This window comes from Amblyomma americanum, chromosome 1 (genome assembly GCF_052857255.1).
Source record: "Amblyomma americanum isolate KBUSLIRL-KWMA chromosome 1, ASM5285725v1, whole genome shotgun sequence".
NCBI classification, from domain to species: Eukaryota; Metazoa; Arthropoda; class Arachnida; order Ixodida; family Ixodidae; genus Amblyomma; species Amblyomma americanum.
In genome coordinates this window covers 348,092,859-348,110,010 of record NC_135497.1, presented here as the reverse complement: position 1 = coordinate 348,110,010, position 17,152 = coordinate 348,092,859, and the positions used below count along the sequence as shown (strand labels likewise).

General features: G+C 46.9%; 1 protein-coding gene across 1 annotated transcript; it reads right to left on the bottom strand.

The window, feature by feature from the left end:
- Positions 1–14,407: 14,407 nt before the first annotated feature.
- LOC144100175 (uncharacterized) lies at positions 14,408–15,939 on the bottom strand. Its single transcript, XM_077633200.1, has one exon. It carries the CDS (start codon positions 15,905–15,907, stop codon positions 14,663–14,665), a length of 1,245 nt encoding a protein of 414 aa, XP_077489326.1. The 5' UTR covers positions 15,908–15,939; the 3' UTR covers positions 14,408–14,662.
- Between the last annotated feature and the right edge of the window lie 1,213 nt (positions 15,940–17,152).

Here is a 17,152-nt window from a genome sequence, read left to right as displayed (position 1 = left end):
TACTGCCACAGCTCAGCCGATCAGGGTCTCGTTGTTGCTGGCGTCCGCTGCCGTGGTAGGAAAAAAGCATGCACGCAAACACATATGCCCCCACAAGCGCGCCCGCATACATTCATGCACGCACAGGCGCCTGCGCCTGCCAGCACACGCAAACTTGAGCACTCAGCACACGCGAGCGCACATACGCAAGGACACGCGAGCGCGCGCACAAAACAGCGCTGCTAACTAGCACCTCGCTCGGAGCCCGACGGTTCTACGTGCATATTCAGTGCCATGTAGAAACTATGTCGACAAAAAAAACACTTAACACCAACAATCTATTGAAAAGCTGTCTCCATGGCGGCGTTGCCGCTGGTGTTCATTGCAAGCATCATGGGGTGGCTCCGTCTACAAAACGGGAACAGCGAATGAAGCAGCCAATTCGGATGCTTTTCTCCTAATTTTCTACACATCCGAGTTTGCAGCGACCGAAGTGTTTTGTCACGCTCAAGAGGAAGTCGTATCTATGATGTTTACTGAGGCTGACCCGATGGGCAAGCCGAGGCGAAGGACATGCATGCTCCTGCCTGACCTTGGTGCTGAGTCTATTATAGCAAGTGCAGTGGATGTGTACCAAGCGACCACAAAATTGTTTTTATTTAACTTCACTTGTTGACATTACCTGTCAAACAATGGCTTTACGCCAAAACGTAGCAGCCAGTTATTAACAGCCTGGGTGAGCTGCGAGAGACAAGTGATCATTGGCGCGCATTGTATCATGAAGATCTATTTACGTTCGACGCACCTCAGCGAACTCCTAAGAAGATAATCAAGATCATGTCCTGAACAAACGATTTCTGCCGTTAATGAAAGAGTATAGTTCCATATGCATTTTTTTATGCTCATGTTGTGGTTTCGCCTGTGCAAGTCATGCATGATGGATCTAGACACAATTCCTGCGCGTTCATCGAAGCCTCTGTACAAAAGGTCTAGTGCTTTGGTGCCGGGGGTATACGGTGCGAAGGATAGCCCTCCTTACTGCCTTCCCTTTCTTTATCCGCGCTTATGTCTTGTGGAACTTAAATCTGTGAAATCAATGGTAGCTTTATCTTGTTTGAGAATATATGACGGGTTCGCAAATTCGACCTCTAGTGATGTGAGGTATCAGGAGGCGAAGGTTCTTCGTTTGAACCGGTGGTGGCTCGAATCCCACTCGGGGCAATGCCATGGGAAGTTTTTGTTCTTCAAGGATGCCATTCGGACGCCGAATATCAGAACGATTCGGATTCATGTTCAGTCTAGTTCCGCTGCGGTTTCAAGACGATGTTCACCTGCGTTTACACAGAACGGGAGATGCCTCATTGCATGCTTAAACTGTTCGGGCCTGCAATCTCTCTGAGATAAAGTGTTAGTACACAGGTGCTACGAAAGTGTTTTTCTTTTTTCGAGTGGACATATTAGGCTTCAGATATATAACAAGGCTCAAGGTTCACTTTGATGAAAAGTTATGAGCTAATCCACTGTTCATCTGCCATAACGGTGACGTTAACGAAAGATTGAGAAAATGGATTGTCTTGGCGCAAAACATGCGGTCCAGTAGACTGTAAAACAATCTCTGGTGCAAAGATATTTTTCTGGAGGAAAGGCTTGCTTTCCGTATCTTAAAACTACTCTAAAGTGGAATACAACCTTCGACTACATTGATAAGCTAGCGTCGTGTGATAAGAAATGTGCAATCGCAACCAAAAGCAGAGTATACTAATCCAACTGCGCCTGGCCAAGACTGACTCCCCCGGCCACGATTGATTGATCGCTTTCTCCTACATTGTTATTTCTACGCCAATGGGAAAGTACCGTCGTGAACCCGGCCAGTCCTTAATGACAATGAGCTTTTAGAAGTTTTTGTTCCAACGCGTGTCGAGGAGGGAAGGTAAGCGGATGAGCAAGCACGTCCCTAAAACTACCTCTCAGGGAATCTAAGCCGCATTATCCGCTCCACAGAAGTACTACTCCGCCTTAGTGAATTACGGCACCGTAAACAAGTGTCTTTTCTTAAAGAGCCCATTAGCCTGTACAAGATGGCTGTAAGCAGCTGATCAATGGAAAACATTACGTTCGCTTCCCTGACTCAGAAACACCTGCATTTTACCACTAATCCTTATTTATATCCAGGAACAATTATTTAATGAAGAATGCGTTGTTCATCGCTTTAAGACACTGATAAGGTCCTGTGAAGAAATCGCAATATCTATAAATGAATTTTTAAAATAATATAGTCCTTGATAAGCACAGTGCAAAGAACGAGATAAGCGTGACAACAAAAAACTCACTAGGCTAAAAAATTCACTAGGCTACCAAAAAACAAACACAAACCAACATTCGTCAGCAGCGGTGTTAGCAGCCACGAAATTTATTTCTGTTTTCAACTCCAAGAGAAGGAAATATTGTTATCGCCTGCGGTGAACCGACAAGCAGGGCTTACGCTTTTTCTACCTCGCTGCACGATTACAAATAAACTCAGATTGTTTAAGAATTGACGCACATACCAGAAAACGCACTCGGACGGAGTATATACATAAGAGCATTCAGAACTACAGGATTTCCCGAATGCGCTTTCGCGCCCCACTCATAAATAATAGGTGAGACAGCGGGTGGTACAAAAAGCGGACGCCGGTAGGCTCCAGTTTTTTTTCCCGACACGTTATTTTAGTTCACGAGCATTACTTGACTGGCAACGGAAGTTCTTGTATCTGCATTAGGGAGTTAGGTTGCAACGGGGAAGGTTATTGGCCAAGATGGTTCTTGATCACAGCAATGAAATGGCGCGAAAAAAATCGGCGGAGGTTAAGCTCTGGTTAAACGCGTAGTGACGAGACAGCTGCAGCTGGACGAGTGGAACTTGGTCACGTGACCAATTACGTGACGAACCACGTGATCAGTCACGGCGCCGCGCCATCGGCAGCTGCTCCGCACCACTTGATCAAACACGTGACAGGGAGGCGGCGCCGCCACATGGCTGCGGCACCACCACGCTGAAGGCTCGAAATGCTCCCGTAATGTAGCTATCGCTACAAAACGCGACAAGCAGGCAAGAAGTAAGAGACGCTGTGTTTGTCACTTCTCGCCTCCCTGTCCCGTTTTTTAGCGCCGTTTCATTGATATCAGGAATTAGGCTTTACAACAGGGCATGTTCTCACTTCTTTTCTGGAGTTCGGTAGCCACTGACGTATACGAACGATGAACTGGCTGGGCTAGATGCGAAAACTCCCTGTGCGAATTCCCTCGCTGAAAACTGCAACGAAAGCGCATCTAAATACGCAGAGTAGACTAATTATTCGATAAGGAAGAACACTGTGGTTACAAGTCCCGCTAAACGAGGCAGAAAACGATGTAGAAGACTGCGTCCCTTATTTGCCCTGGCGCAGAAGTAGGTCTATGCCAAATAGCCCCGCTCGTTCGCTGTGCGTTTTAAGTGGCTGAAACCACCAACCTGTTAATGGTCAGCCACGATAGATTATTTGCTATGGTGTTCCGCTGCTGGACTGAAAAACGCTGCGGTCTCATTTCGATGGAGGCGAAATGTTAGAGGCCAGTGCACTGTGCGATGTCAGTGCACACTAAAAAACCCCAGCGGTTGAAATTATCCGGCGTCCTCCACTACGGCGTCTCTCATAGCCTGAACCGCTTTGGGACTTTAAAACAAGCAATCTTGACATGAGCTCAAGACAATGATTCAAAGGTCATAAAACACACAACGCCTGTGGATTACTCCTGATTGCGAAAAAACATCAAAGAAGAGAGCATTTGCGCATGCTATCGAATGCGATCGAGCCGGAGATCAGGCTTGGCTTTCTCGCTGTGGTTGGCCGGAGAGACAGAGCGCTACTACATTTCAGAAATAACGTTGATATTAATAAATTTTCTGGCGATTTGAATGCGGAAAGATTTCAGGAATTTAATTTGCGATTTTCGCAAGAACGCGACCATTTTTCGCTGAGAAAAACTTAGACAGCACTGCAGAGAATGCACTGGAGAAATCCGAAACCATTAGTGTTTTTTGCGGCGTTGGTGGCTCCTTGTCGAATTTGGTAGCTCTTTTCCATCGGCGTCATGTGCAATGTTATATGGCTGATTGAAAACCTGCGTATCATCTTTGGTTACAGAAACCTACATTCAGGGCTCCGTTTTTGCGTTACTCAAAGAAATTGAGGTGTGACGTCATCACACGTGTGGGATGACGTGACAACCAATTACGTCACACCTCTGTCACGTCACATGGTCTCACTAATTAGCTTCATTAAATACCATTAATATATAGCATCACTAGTTACATTTGTTAGTACTCGCAGTTATTAGAATAATTAATAAACATTTTAATTAATGCTTCCAAGTAAGACGTCTAAACATGGATACTAATTAATGAATAATGTTAACATCTAATTACTAATAAATGGCTCGGCATTGTTTAAGCACTGAGTTTATAGATTTCACCCCAGCACTCTTGCTTCCACGTTTTGCGGACACAATTTTCGGACACTACCGGTGTCGACATAGCTTAGTAATGCTTTCTTATTAATAAATGTTGGCAGCGTTCTCGAGGAATACTCAATCCATGTTTGTAATTTCATTATTTCCCTTTAGTGTCCCTTTAAGCAGAGGCAGACGTATTTATCTAAATGTGTAAACACACGATAACGTCAAGTTAGTATGGTCACCAGGTGAGTGCGTCGAAAATTACATTCCCCCAGCAAGAAGGTGAAGGTACCGGAGACGCAGATGGCTGTGGAGATAGTTGATACGCGGCTAATATCTTTGCGGCGGCAAATAAACAGTCAAAATTTAGGAAGCTGACGAAATTTTTTCGAAGTGGCTATGGACGACATAAGTCATCCTGTATTGCTTCATTTTCATCTGTTTTGGTAGCTTAAAGTATTGATCTACCTACCAACGTCCCACGATAAGCACGTTGCCCCGGAAGGAAGCTTCTTTGCAAAGATAGCACCAACTGAACTTAGCGCTTAATTCACTTCCTTTGCTTTTAAATGGACTAGAAATTTCTAGAGGTTTTAAGGGAGCAGTGGTGTTTGGTATAAGGCGGTTTTCATTCATACAATTTTAAGGGTAGTTGAAAGACGCAAAGAGCTCAGGATGCAATACTTATCTCTTTCTACAAAGTTCACATGAAGAGGCTGTAACTAACAAATCCAAGGGGCTGTTCTAGCATCCAGGACTCGGTGCTCAAGCCGACGTGTCCAGGTGCCCAGACCAATCGGTGCGCTTTGGTGGCATGTGTGTGTGTTGAGGAATGCGTTCAAAGAATTCGAAGTCCACCGGGACTTCTGCGAGCAAATTTGCCCAAATTTAAATCGATACCAGCTATAGCAGTGCAGTTAACATGGAGAATGGCATATATTGTGAAGTAGAACTTTTGCCCGACATTTTACCTGGAAAGCTTGCGCTGGTGTAATATATTTTCTTTAGCGTAATAGTTTTCTGCCATATCTTAACAAAAAAGTTGCGTTGCAAAAAAAAAATTCCAGCACTGACATTTAACAGTCTTGGTGTACATGCTTGGAACTTCGTTGCATAAGTTCATATGATGAGTGTATATTGGCCTTACGCTGTTACGGCATGTATTAAAGCACCATCAGATGCATTAACCAAATATGGAAGTAACGATCACGCGGGTAGCAATGGTAATTGTTGATAAGCGGCTAACTGAAGGAAAGAGAAAAATATGCATCTAAACCTTGAGTAGCTCTCGAGAAACCACCAGTTTCTTACATTTAATTTTACCGGCATTGTTTCTGAGCACCAGCGCGCCAACCACTACTGCACGAGGGCCATGAAGAGCAACGAAGCGTCATGGAATGAATTTGAATGGGAGCGAAACAAATTCTTGAAGAACTCGCGAATTTATGCTGTATACCTTGACTATTAGCGCCTTATCGTCCAGAAATATGTGGGCAGTACTAATGGAGGTGACAACGTGTATCACGTCTGACTTGCATCCACATGATTGCGTGCAGTCCGATAACCTATATAGCTTATTAAATTTGATAATCTAGCATCGATTTATTGCGCACAGAATGTCGTTTTAGGTAAGCCATTTCTTGATGTTCTGCGAATGTTTTTTTATTGAACAGGATATCCTTCGACAGCCGACTTTATACATAAGGTCAGAAAGTCAATATCGCATCAGTTTTGAATAACGTTAGATGATTTTCTAAACTTTAAATAAAGTCCTGAAGGACAAGGAACATTCGGGACAACAGCAAGAAATAAGGTAAAGAGGGTGACAAAGAATCGAAGAGGAGCAGCTTTGCGACTTATTCTTTCAATCACTCTAGCTGACCCGACAGGCGGTGCTGTGAACATATAGGGGGTCTGGGAAAAGAGGTTAGAAGCGCTTTGCGTCGAAGCTAACGCCCACCACTTCGACTCTTGGGTTGTGATAACCAGGTCCAACATCATGGTTCCAGGAACCATAATCACGGTGGCAGCAACCGGGTGCAGGCCAGACCGAGTTCTGTGCTTATTCGAGCATAGCAGGTACGGCGCAACCACTAGAGACCCGCCGTGGAAGAAAATGCTGTGGCCCTTGCGGCATCTTGTTTACACGGAGACCTGTTGTTCGCGTTAACAGCTACGTGAACTTGCAATTCTTCTTGAGGAAGTTGCGCTACTTACAAGCAGTCGAAAGCGTGCCCAGAGTTCTTTCCTGAGCTAGAAAGGCACTCTATCACTTGCTTACGAGTGATTTAAGTAAAATAGCTGGTTCTGTAATGTTTGCCAGCAAATTATATTGACTTTTTTTTAACGTCGCGTTGTGTTCAGAGCTCTTTCCTTAGCTGGAAAGGCACTCACCTTGCTTACCGAGTGACATAAGTAATATAGCTGGTTCTGTCTTGGTTGCCAGCAATTTATATTGGCTTTTCATACTCTCGCGTTGTGTTCAGCCTTTTAGCGATCCCGTCTTGTCGCTGTCGCGTCTTGCTGTCTGCCATCTGCCGTCACGAACAAGAGAATTTTTTTTCTGAGTGTGTGCATGCCGGTCAATGGCGACAGTGATCAGGTGCTGTCAACGCGTACAGTTAAAGCAATGATCATATAGAGAGGAACACGGGGGCACGATAGTCGGTCGAGCATTTCACTGTATGCGAACCGTCCACACCATGGTGAAGACTGCGCATGAGAGGCACAGACGAAGTTTTTATGTCGCTTCTAATTCAGATATTATTTAGAAGGAGGAAGGCTGTGGGGCACTTTGTGCCTTGAACCTAATGGACAGAAATAAAAATGAAACAATATCTGTCACTGAGATGCATTTGAAGTCAAATTGAGGATGCATCGTTGAGAACATATCACAACGCATCTTTGTCCAGCACGCTTTCGCGTCTGATTCTATTTCTCACATTCAAATGACCAACCTGAAACGCGTAGCCTCCTTACACTCACGCAACACACTCAGTATTTTTACAGATGGTTATAAAATTGCAAAATGAAACAATGATAATAACATTTAAATTTGAAAACAGCGTCTGCGATATGCAAATTTCGTGAGTAAATATTTACGTGTAGCTCATTATGCAACTCATGTGGGAGACGTATTATTTCGCACATGAGGTACAGTAAAGCTACTCCTAAGGACCAGGACTCGACTCCGCGTCAGATTACCTGCGACAGAACTCTTCACTTATAGAATAATCGTCGCGTTAGTTCTCTCGTGCCTGAGCTGCACGAGAACTCCCAGAGCAGTGTGTAGGTTGTCACTTTGTTGCGTGCAATTCTGCCTAGGTTTGTCGAATCTCAGGAGACGAATGCGCTTGTATGATCTTGTGGCTCCAGTTGAGAGTCATGATGGATTTGCTGATAACTAGTGCTCAGTCCAATTCAAACAGAGCTCTAGCAATGCAAACCTTAGGGCTAGTTGGTGCAAATTGATAATTTTGCTAGAAAACAGCGCAAACTGGACGAAGCACGAGAGAAAACAATTACAGCGTGGTCATGAAGCTTGACGTGATAAAGCGGTGGTAGCAGTTTTATTAAGCCTCGATGATTGTTTTATGCTGTTGCTCCTTTACTAGAGGCGTCACAGACACGATTTTTTCTACAGTGAAGATCTGGGAATATGGGTGGCGCTTATGGAAGGTGGAGGCGGGAAAGGCTTGAGGGTGGCGGTTGAGGAAAGGGGGAGGGGGCTGTCTTATCTTGGGTGGGGATGTGGAGAGGTGGCTGGTTCCTCTGGTGGGCGACAGGATTTCAAACTGCGTCTTTGAAATCCATTTCGCCTTCCTTTTTTCATTTTCTGTCGAGTGGACTTGTAAAGGGTGATGGCACTGTGCAAAGTGGAGGTAGGTGACTTCTTGGTGAGTGGCACATCACGAGGGTGATGGCTTCACGCATCGACGCTTCGAACAGACAACGCTTGCATTTGTCGCGAAGTGCCTCTTACTTCTATCACACTAAATGGAAGGGCACGCGCACTTTGTTTTCTTCCTATTCCTTCTTTCCTGCAATCTGGGCCGCTTCCATTCGCCAGAAGCACCGCTAACCACCCACAACCCCACGGCACACCATCGGTGAGCGCCTGCACACCTTCAATCCACGCCACCGCATGCCACTTTCAAGTTCCACACGCGCCATCCACCAGGAACTCACAAAACTCTTTCCTCCGCATTTTCCACGAGGCCTCCACACACTAGAAGCCCATGCAGCAGCAGAACGAAAATGGAATTGATAGACGCTGTGGGAAAGCCATTTTTCTTATAGATGCACCGCCCCCTCTTCCCAACTTCCATTTTCCTCAAGATCCACCCACCTGCACCCTAAGTTTATCGCGTGAGTGAAGCCTCGGCTTAGACTAAAAGAATCTTAGTAAACATTGAAGGTATATCTAAATGCTATTGCAGCTTTCTCACATCAGGTTTCATTATCATGTGGTCATGTTTTAAACATTTGTTTAGCTAGACGCACACTTCAACATTGTTCTTCCAGGATATGTTTGAATAGACCTCGCGGCATAATTCTTACATTTTAAGATTATTGGGAACCTAATAAAAAATATCATGAGTGAGCTGCTTCTGGATGGCGTTGATAAAATTGCCATCTGACCTCTTTCCGAACACCAATTCTTCACCTAATGTTCATTCAGTCGGATCACTGCCTAAATATTTCATCACACACTGCTATTTACCTGAAAATACATATATATTAAGAAATACAGGCGAGCTTGGTTAATTTTTGACTGAAATGTGAAGAGGAACACCTTAAAATCAGTTGAAGCTCAAGGTGGCGATTTATTTTACAAAGCGCCGCTGTGCGCAGCCCGTGACATGTTTCAGGGCAGATATTGGAAGATGTTTAGATCCATCATGTGGCATCAACTTTGCGGTCTATTAGGTCGGCTGCTTAAAAAGTGGGAGTTGGCCCGTGCAGGCTACCGCAATCAGCAGCAGCCGGAACATGGGCTCCTCCGACAGCCCACTGTACCACGCCCCGTCGCCGCTGAGTTTTCGCAGCGGAGTTGTCCCACCCAGTGAGGTACGGAAGCGCGACGAGAGGCAAAGCGAGGATGATATCCTCCTGTAAGGTTCCGCGGCAGCAGCACGAGGCAGACGCGGACGAACTGCGGCTGCTGCTAAGAGAAAAAATTATTCATCACTATTCATGTCGACAAAAAAAAACCAAGAAATGGCTGCCAGACTCTCCTACACATGTAAAGAAGGGGACTAGCCCAGCAAGGCCATCGATTAGGTCGTGTTAAATTCGCTGTATTTGAGCTGCGTACCTCCGCTGCAGGAAACGAAAGCATTTATTCAAGTAAGTCAACTTAATGTTCATGGTCACCATCATCATAATCACCATCACCACCCTATTTGTGTCATCGGAAGATCAAGGGCTTTTCCAAATGATGTCACCCGTCCCTAGCTATATACCGGCTGGCAGGCTGCAGCGTCGCAAATTGTGCAGCGTCGACTCTATATGCCAACTGACAACCTCGTCCTTCCATTAGTACTCATTCTGACCCACTCACAGACCACTGGTTCTGAATACTGCGGTTATAGAAGGCGGCGAATTACATCCCTTGCCCGTGACAATTTCCACTTAGGAACTCAAAGGTGCGGTCTTCGAGAACCTGCGAAAGAAGTGTCGTCCATGGTCAAAAAGTAAATGCAAATAAATCTTTGAGGGGACACTAAGTCTCCGCATTAAGGGTATGATGAGATAGTGTAATTGTTTAATTCCCATATATAAAGAAAATCATTCTTAGCTTTTCATTCAGAGATTCCTGAAAGTCATCGTACTCCTTCTGGAGCAGTGGTGGTGCGTTTAATCGATGCCCCACTGCCCTAGCTGCGATGGCCGGTGCTCACAGCAGTATACCTTGTCCTACCCAGAATTCTCGTCCGGGGTTGTGATCATGCTCGGTTCAGAGATTGTGATCATGCTGCGATTTTCTCTCACGACACCGACTCCCACTACGTCGTGGCAAGATTTTTTGGAGAACGCCGCCTTTAACGATATCGCGCTAGAAATCGTTTTAGCATGGAGGAAAAACGCTAAGGCGCCCGTGTGCTGTGCGATGTCAGTGCACGTTAAAGATCCCCAGGTGGTCGAAATTATACCGGAGCCCTCCACTACGGCACGTATTCTCCCTTTCTTCTTTCACTCCCTCCTTTATACCTTCCCTTACGGCGCGGTTCAGGTGTCCAAAGATATATGAGACAGATACTGCGCCATTTCCTTTCCCCAAAAACCAATTATTATTATTATTATTAACAATGTTTGAAATTCGAGGCAACTCTTTCGCCTTCAAGTTTTAGCATCTGAAAAGTTTATGTGACAATCTACTAGAGGTACGTCGTAGTGACCTGTGCAGGATGAACTAGAACTACAATAATTATTGAACTTTTTTGAACCGACTCAGGCTATATCGGACGCTGTGGTAAAGGGTGCGGAATTTTAGACAAACTAGGGTTCTCTAACCTGCATTGACAACGCACAGTACACAGGCCTGTAAAATTTTCTCCATCGAAACTAAACAACCACGGCGGGGATCGAACCAGCATCTTTCGGGCCAGTAGACGAGCGCCATAACCACTGAGCCACAGCTTTTTTTTTTCTTTATTGCCTGGCTTTGACACAAAAAATTGCACATAACAAACAATCAACAAAAGACAAACGCTATGTACACCCGACTCGAAGTCAGCCAGCATGAGTCTGGCTTCGTCAACTTAAAATTCACGCAGTGTACAGAGTGTCTCTAGTCTTGAGAGCCACTCCGGAGGCTCCGCTGCGGCCTTCTGAATGGCCAGAAACATGTCCATACTTTCTCGAAAGTAGATTCGGGCAGGTCTTGCGTCTCTGTCACAGTGAAAGCCTGCCATTCTCGAGCGCCATATACAGTGGAGGCCTGTCAGCATTATTAAATCATAAGGCACCCCATCCTCATTTTCAACACATAAGTAATGGATGCCATACGGGTCTAGTGGAAATTCTTTCTTTAAGGTTCGCTGTAATACATCCCAAAACTAAACCCCTTCCCAACAGTGTAAAAATACATGGTCTATTGTTTCAGGCTTTCTGCAAATTAAACAGTGAGAATCCCAGGGTAAAAATAATTCCTTTCCCTCTAAAAATTTTTTAACCGGTAAGGTTCCGGTGTGCAGCTTAAAAAAGAAGGTTTTGGTTCCTGATGGCACCTGCATGTTTTTAACTCTCTTTAAAACATCTTTGCCTTGGCCTCCACTGTACAAGGCCCTGTACAAGGGCACCGGGAAAACTACATCGCACAAAGCACGGTACAGTTTCTTTCGTTTCACAGTCGACAGAAAGTCATTTGAAAACCGTGCGGAAAGAAACCTTACACTGGCTACGATTTCCCGGTAAAAACCGGTGACCCTACTGTAAACGTCAGCAGTTCCGACTATGTACTCTGGAAGCAGATGCCGCAGCCTAACTTGGCATACGGTACGCAAAAACGGGTCTCTTGTGTCCCGAAGAAACAAAAAACGATTGACCAGCTGTCTCAAAAACAAATGGCCCAGTCCCAGCCCGCCGTCTTGAACCCGTCGGAACAGGTTGGTCCGGCTGCAGCGCTCCCATTCAGACGACCAGACAAAGATGGCGAAAATTCGGTGTAGCTTTTGAATACTTAACCGTGAACAGTGCAACACCTGCATGACGTACCAGAGCCTGCTGATAAAGAACAAGTTGCAAACAGTGGCTCTGGCGAAAATGGACAAGGTCGTTCCTTTCCACTTATCAGCTCTTTCCCGTATCTCTTTAATCTGTCCTGTCCAATACTGTTCACTGTCACGGTAAGCAGCGAGTGGAACGCCCAAGTATTTATCTGGCGTCGTCGTCCAAGGCACGCTGGCAAACGGCTCCGGCGTAGATGCCCACCTTCCGTGCCAAAGTCCGAGGCACTTCGACCAGTTAACCCCGCTTCCAGTAGCTTGGCTGAAATCTCGTACACATTGAACGGCCTCGCTTATGCCTCCCTCGTCAACGGCAAACACAGCAATGTCATCAGCGTACGCCAGAACCTTTACTTCGGCTGCTTGTAAACTGAATCCGGTAATACTTCTGTTTTTCAGTAGCTTCAAACAAAGGGTCTCCACATAAATACAAAATAAAAGGGGGCTGAGGGGACAGCCCTGGCGCACCGAACGCTGCACGCTAATGGGGGCCCCCAGACTCTTGTTAACGATCAATTTCGTCGTGCAGTTCCGGTACGCCAGGGCCACACCCTCGCGAATAACAGAACCAACGTTAACATGGCTTAATACTGCAAACAAAAGTTCATGGGCAACGCAGTCAAAAGCCTTTTCTAAATCGATCTGAATAGCCACCTGACCATTTGTGTCATCACAGGTTTCTAAGACACTGCGCGCAACGTGAATATTTGTAAAAATAGACCGCCCTTTAATCCCGCAGGTCTCATGCGGACCAACTAATTGATGAATCACGGTCTGCAGCCTTCGCGTCAAAATCTTCATAAAAATTTTGTACTCAACATTAGTGAGTGCTATCGGTCGGTATGCTGTCACCAGTCGTACTCTGTCTGTGTCGTCTGTTTTGGGAATCAGCACAGTATGGGACGACCCATAGGACGGAGGCAGTGCTTTGACTTTAAAGGCTTCGTTAAAGATTACCCTCAAGACCGGGGAAATTACATGTTTAAATTCTTCGTAGAATGCCGCGCTGAACCCGTCCGGTCCAGGCGACTTTCCTGGGTTTAAACTATCTATAGCTTGCTCGACTTCCTCTTGATTTATCTGCTGTTCTAATCTGTCTTTAGTTTCGTCGTCCAGACGCGGCATCTCGGCTAGAAACGCCTCCTTAAATGTGATAACATCTACCGGGTGCGATGCGAAGAGCGCCTGGTAATGCTCGAAAAAGGCTCCTTTGATGTGATCGATGTACGTTTTTGAAACACCTCCCCATTCTATTTCGTTAATGTGATTTCTTTCGGCACGGGTTTTTTCCAAACCAAGTGCTCGTTTCGTTGGCGCTTCCCCTGCAGCCATGTTTTCTGCCCTTGCCCTCACCAACGCTCCCCGATAACGTTCTTCTTCGATTATCTCTAGCTTTTGTTTGGTTTTTCTTATGTCCTCCATCCATTTACCAGGCGCTCGGCATTCCTGTTTTAACATCTTCTGAAGCAGTGTCTTTAGCTCAATTTCCTGTTGTTTTGCTTCATGACGTATACAAGTGGCTCTTTCTATTGCTTTTAATTTTAAAGTTTCCTTAGTGAGCTCCCACTGCTGCCATATTCTGATGTTGCTACTTGGTTCTATTTTTGCTACTTCTTCCCTTACAGCTCGGTTATAAAATTCGTCCTGAAGTAGCTTGTCATTCAACTTCCACATTTCCCATGAAAAACCATTCCCCTTCTTAATGAATCCTATGCAGCATTGAACCAAACAGTGGTCAGAAAATGATACCGGCATAACTACATAACTATTGCATTTAGGTAGTTTCCGCGGATGCATAAATGCGGTCTAGCCGTGCGTGACTTGTGCCCTCGAATCGTGTGTACCTTACAGCACGCGTTCCTTCAAGACACTCTGCTACATCCTCGAGGTTGCAGTTCACAATCATTCGTAACATCACTTCGGTGCTTTTGTCTCGGAAACCTCGGAGGCTTGTCTTGTCGCGGGCACTAAGGACACAGTTGTAATCGCCCATAACAATCAGCTGTCTGTCAGTGCGAAGCCGTTCTTCGACGCTTTCAAAAAACGCGGCTCGGTCATTAACCACATTAGGAGCGTAGAGGCAAACAATGTGCCAGTCCATGTTACTGAGCGAAAAATCGATGGACACGTGTCGACCCGACAAGCACGAACGATGACCGTGTACATCTATTCCCGGCAACTTAACAAAAAGAATACAGCCAGCCGATGTGCCTGCAGCATGGCTAACGACGGCAAAATACCTAGACGTGAAACGTCGCACCATGCTCCCGGTCTCTTCCTCACCATCGACTTTAGTCTCCTGCACTGCCAGTATATCAATATCTTGCTCCGTTATAATCTGTACAGCTGGCTTTGTTTTCTTTTACCTGCCAGGCCTCTGACGTTTAGGGTGGCGACTTTAAACGGAGTTGCAGAAGCCATTTTAACTTAGGAAGAAGAGACCGAAAGCACGGTGCTTACCTCCCGCGCCTAGCATGTCGCTAGACGATGCCGTCGCCGCCGGTGTCATCCGGCGCGAGCACGTGCTCCTGGTCAGGAGGCGCCTTGTCGCCGCCACGCTTCTCAGCCGGAACTTTTGGGCGCGGTCTCAGACCGGCCCATCGTGCTTGGGGCGTCTTTGCCGGCGGTTCCCCGACGCTGGGCTCCGCTGCCTTCTCCCCGTCGGCCTTGGTCTCGGCGTGTGGCCGCTTCGCAGGTGTAGTCACGCCGACATTCATGCGGGAGTCGTCCTTTTCGTCGTGGCTCTCGCTGGCGGCCTTCCGTTCCACGTGCACGGACGAGCTCGCTCCATCTTTGGGCGTTTCCACAGGCGTCGAAGATGGGTCAGTAGCTGGCGACCCGCTCTCCTGAGCCACAGCCGTGTCGGTGTTGCTACTCCCAACATCTGGCTGCACCGCCACCCCCTCCGCTTTGCCCGTGTCGTCGGCACCGCTCGCTGCCTCCTCTGCTTCGACGACGTCCATCAGTTCTGCGGAGACGCTCGCTGCTACATGCCCGGTGGCCGACGCGTAGGTACGAACGCAGTCAGCCTCCGAGTGTCCATAGCGCCGGCATTTCGAACACCTGGGCACCTTGCAATCGCGGCGAACGTGCCCCGTGCCGCCGCAACGAAGGCACTGCATCGGCCGCCCGGGAACCACCACGAGAGCCAACTCGCCAGCGACTCGTACCTGGTGGGGCAGGTCGTCCACCTTCACACCTGGCTTCAGTTTCAGAAGCACGGTCCTCGTGGTGGACCCCTTCTCCTTCATTCCGGCGACGCGCCAACGCTCCCGGGTGACCTCGGTCACGTTGCCGAACGCCGCGAATGCCGTACGGATGTCCTCGTCGGCGACGCCGTGAAGCATCCAGTGGAGGCGCAGCTTTACCTGGTGGTCTTCTGGATCGAAAACAATGCAGCGGCGTCCCTTGACTTCCAGCTCCTTCGTGGCGGCCAGTTTCTTTGCGGCGTCAGCGGTGCTGAAGGTCACCGCCCACACATGGTTTATCTGGTACGCCCCCAACGCCACGACGTCGGGGAGCGCACCAGCTTTGGCGAGGACGTCCCTGAAGTCTTCGACCCTGTAGGGTCTCGCACGCACGTCCCCGTGCAGAAAAACCGTGTTTAAAACCACACGTCCGGTAGGCAGGGTAGGCAGGACGATCTCGTAATCCTTATCAGCGTCGCTGGCAAACCTGTTTCCGCGGCCGGCAACGGCCGCTATCGCCGCTCCGTGGGAGCTCATGATCCTGCGTCCGTCACGCTCGGTGGCCGGAAGTAGAATGACCACTGAGCCACAGCGGCGGCACTAATCGGCATAGTGGTTCTAAATATCAGACGTCAAAGTGCGCATGTCGGAGCTTGTTAGGTTGGCTTTCTCGCATTGTGGAATTTCTAAAATCGCAACTCTGCGCGTGACATTGTCGAGAAAACGATGTTAGCATTTTGTACATCACCAAGTGCACAAATTTCGTCTATAGTTTATGTATAATAAATGCAAGGGACGCAATATTATAAATAATCAATGAGCGAAAGTCAACCCAAGAAGCTTTCAGATGCATATATATTTGAAATTTGATATTTCTAGCCACATTCACGAAGAAAAAGTTTAAAACAGGGCTCACTTTTCAAGTTTACCGCATACAATTGCGCAGTATAACCGTGCCCCATAGTTCATTAGGTACCTGAAGGTATTTGTGTAATTATGGATTCATATAAGGTACATAATTCCTGCCTTCCTGTACAATCTACGTCCACAGATGCATCTATGTATCTCTCTCAGTATTTAAAAAAAATATTCAGACGTTAACCAAATCACCGTGTACGCTGAGTTTTTCAGGGATCCAGAAAACCTGTGCGACGGCTGACTCACCAAGCCTGGCAATGTGCTCCGTGCTGCAAACAGGTGTAATCGTCGTGCTAGCCGTACCCCGGCTTTAAAGGCAGCAAGCGTTTGGCAGATTAAAGGGTCCGTGAAGGCAAATTACGACGACCATTTCTGCTACGCTTCACAGACTATCTACGAGCCAATGGGCTCAGTGCCACAGCACATTTTTTTTTTAAATCATAGTAGTTGATATGGGTCCCCTCCCTTATAACCCACATTTCTTCAACAGGCTAACCGTAAATGCAACGATCATCTACACAGGGGCACCCGCTTTCTTGAAGCATTGTAGTCGAATAAAAACGCTCTATTTACCTCAGTGGGAAAGCCATGCAAGCGAGCTTGTGGATGAATGTTAAGCCATTCCGCATTTAAGCCAACAGAGCCAAGAATTTCTTGGAAGGAATGGAAATAATTTAATGCGTTTCATCAGGTGAGGTGCTTCCCAAATTTCTTTGCAGTGCAAAATCTTGAAAAAACGGACGCGTCACTGTCTATTAGTCATTGCAATCACTCACTCGGCTTCCGCACACTCCGGCGGCCGCTGCGTGCAATTGGGTCATCGTTGGATGCTGTGGAGGATGACCGCGATTCTTTGCGCAAGGC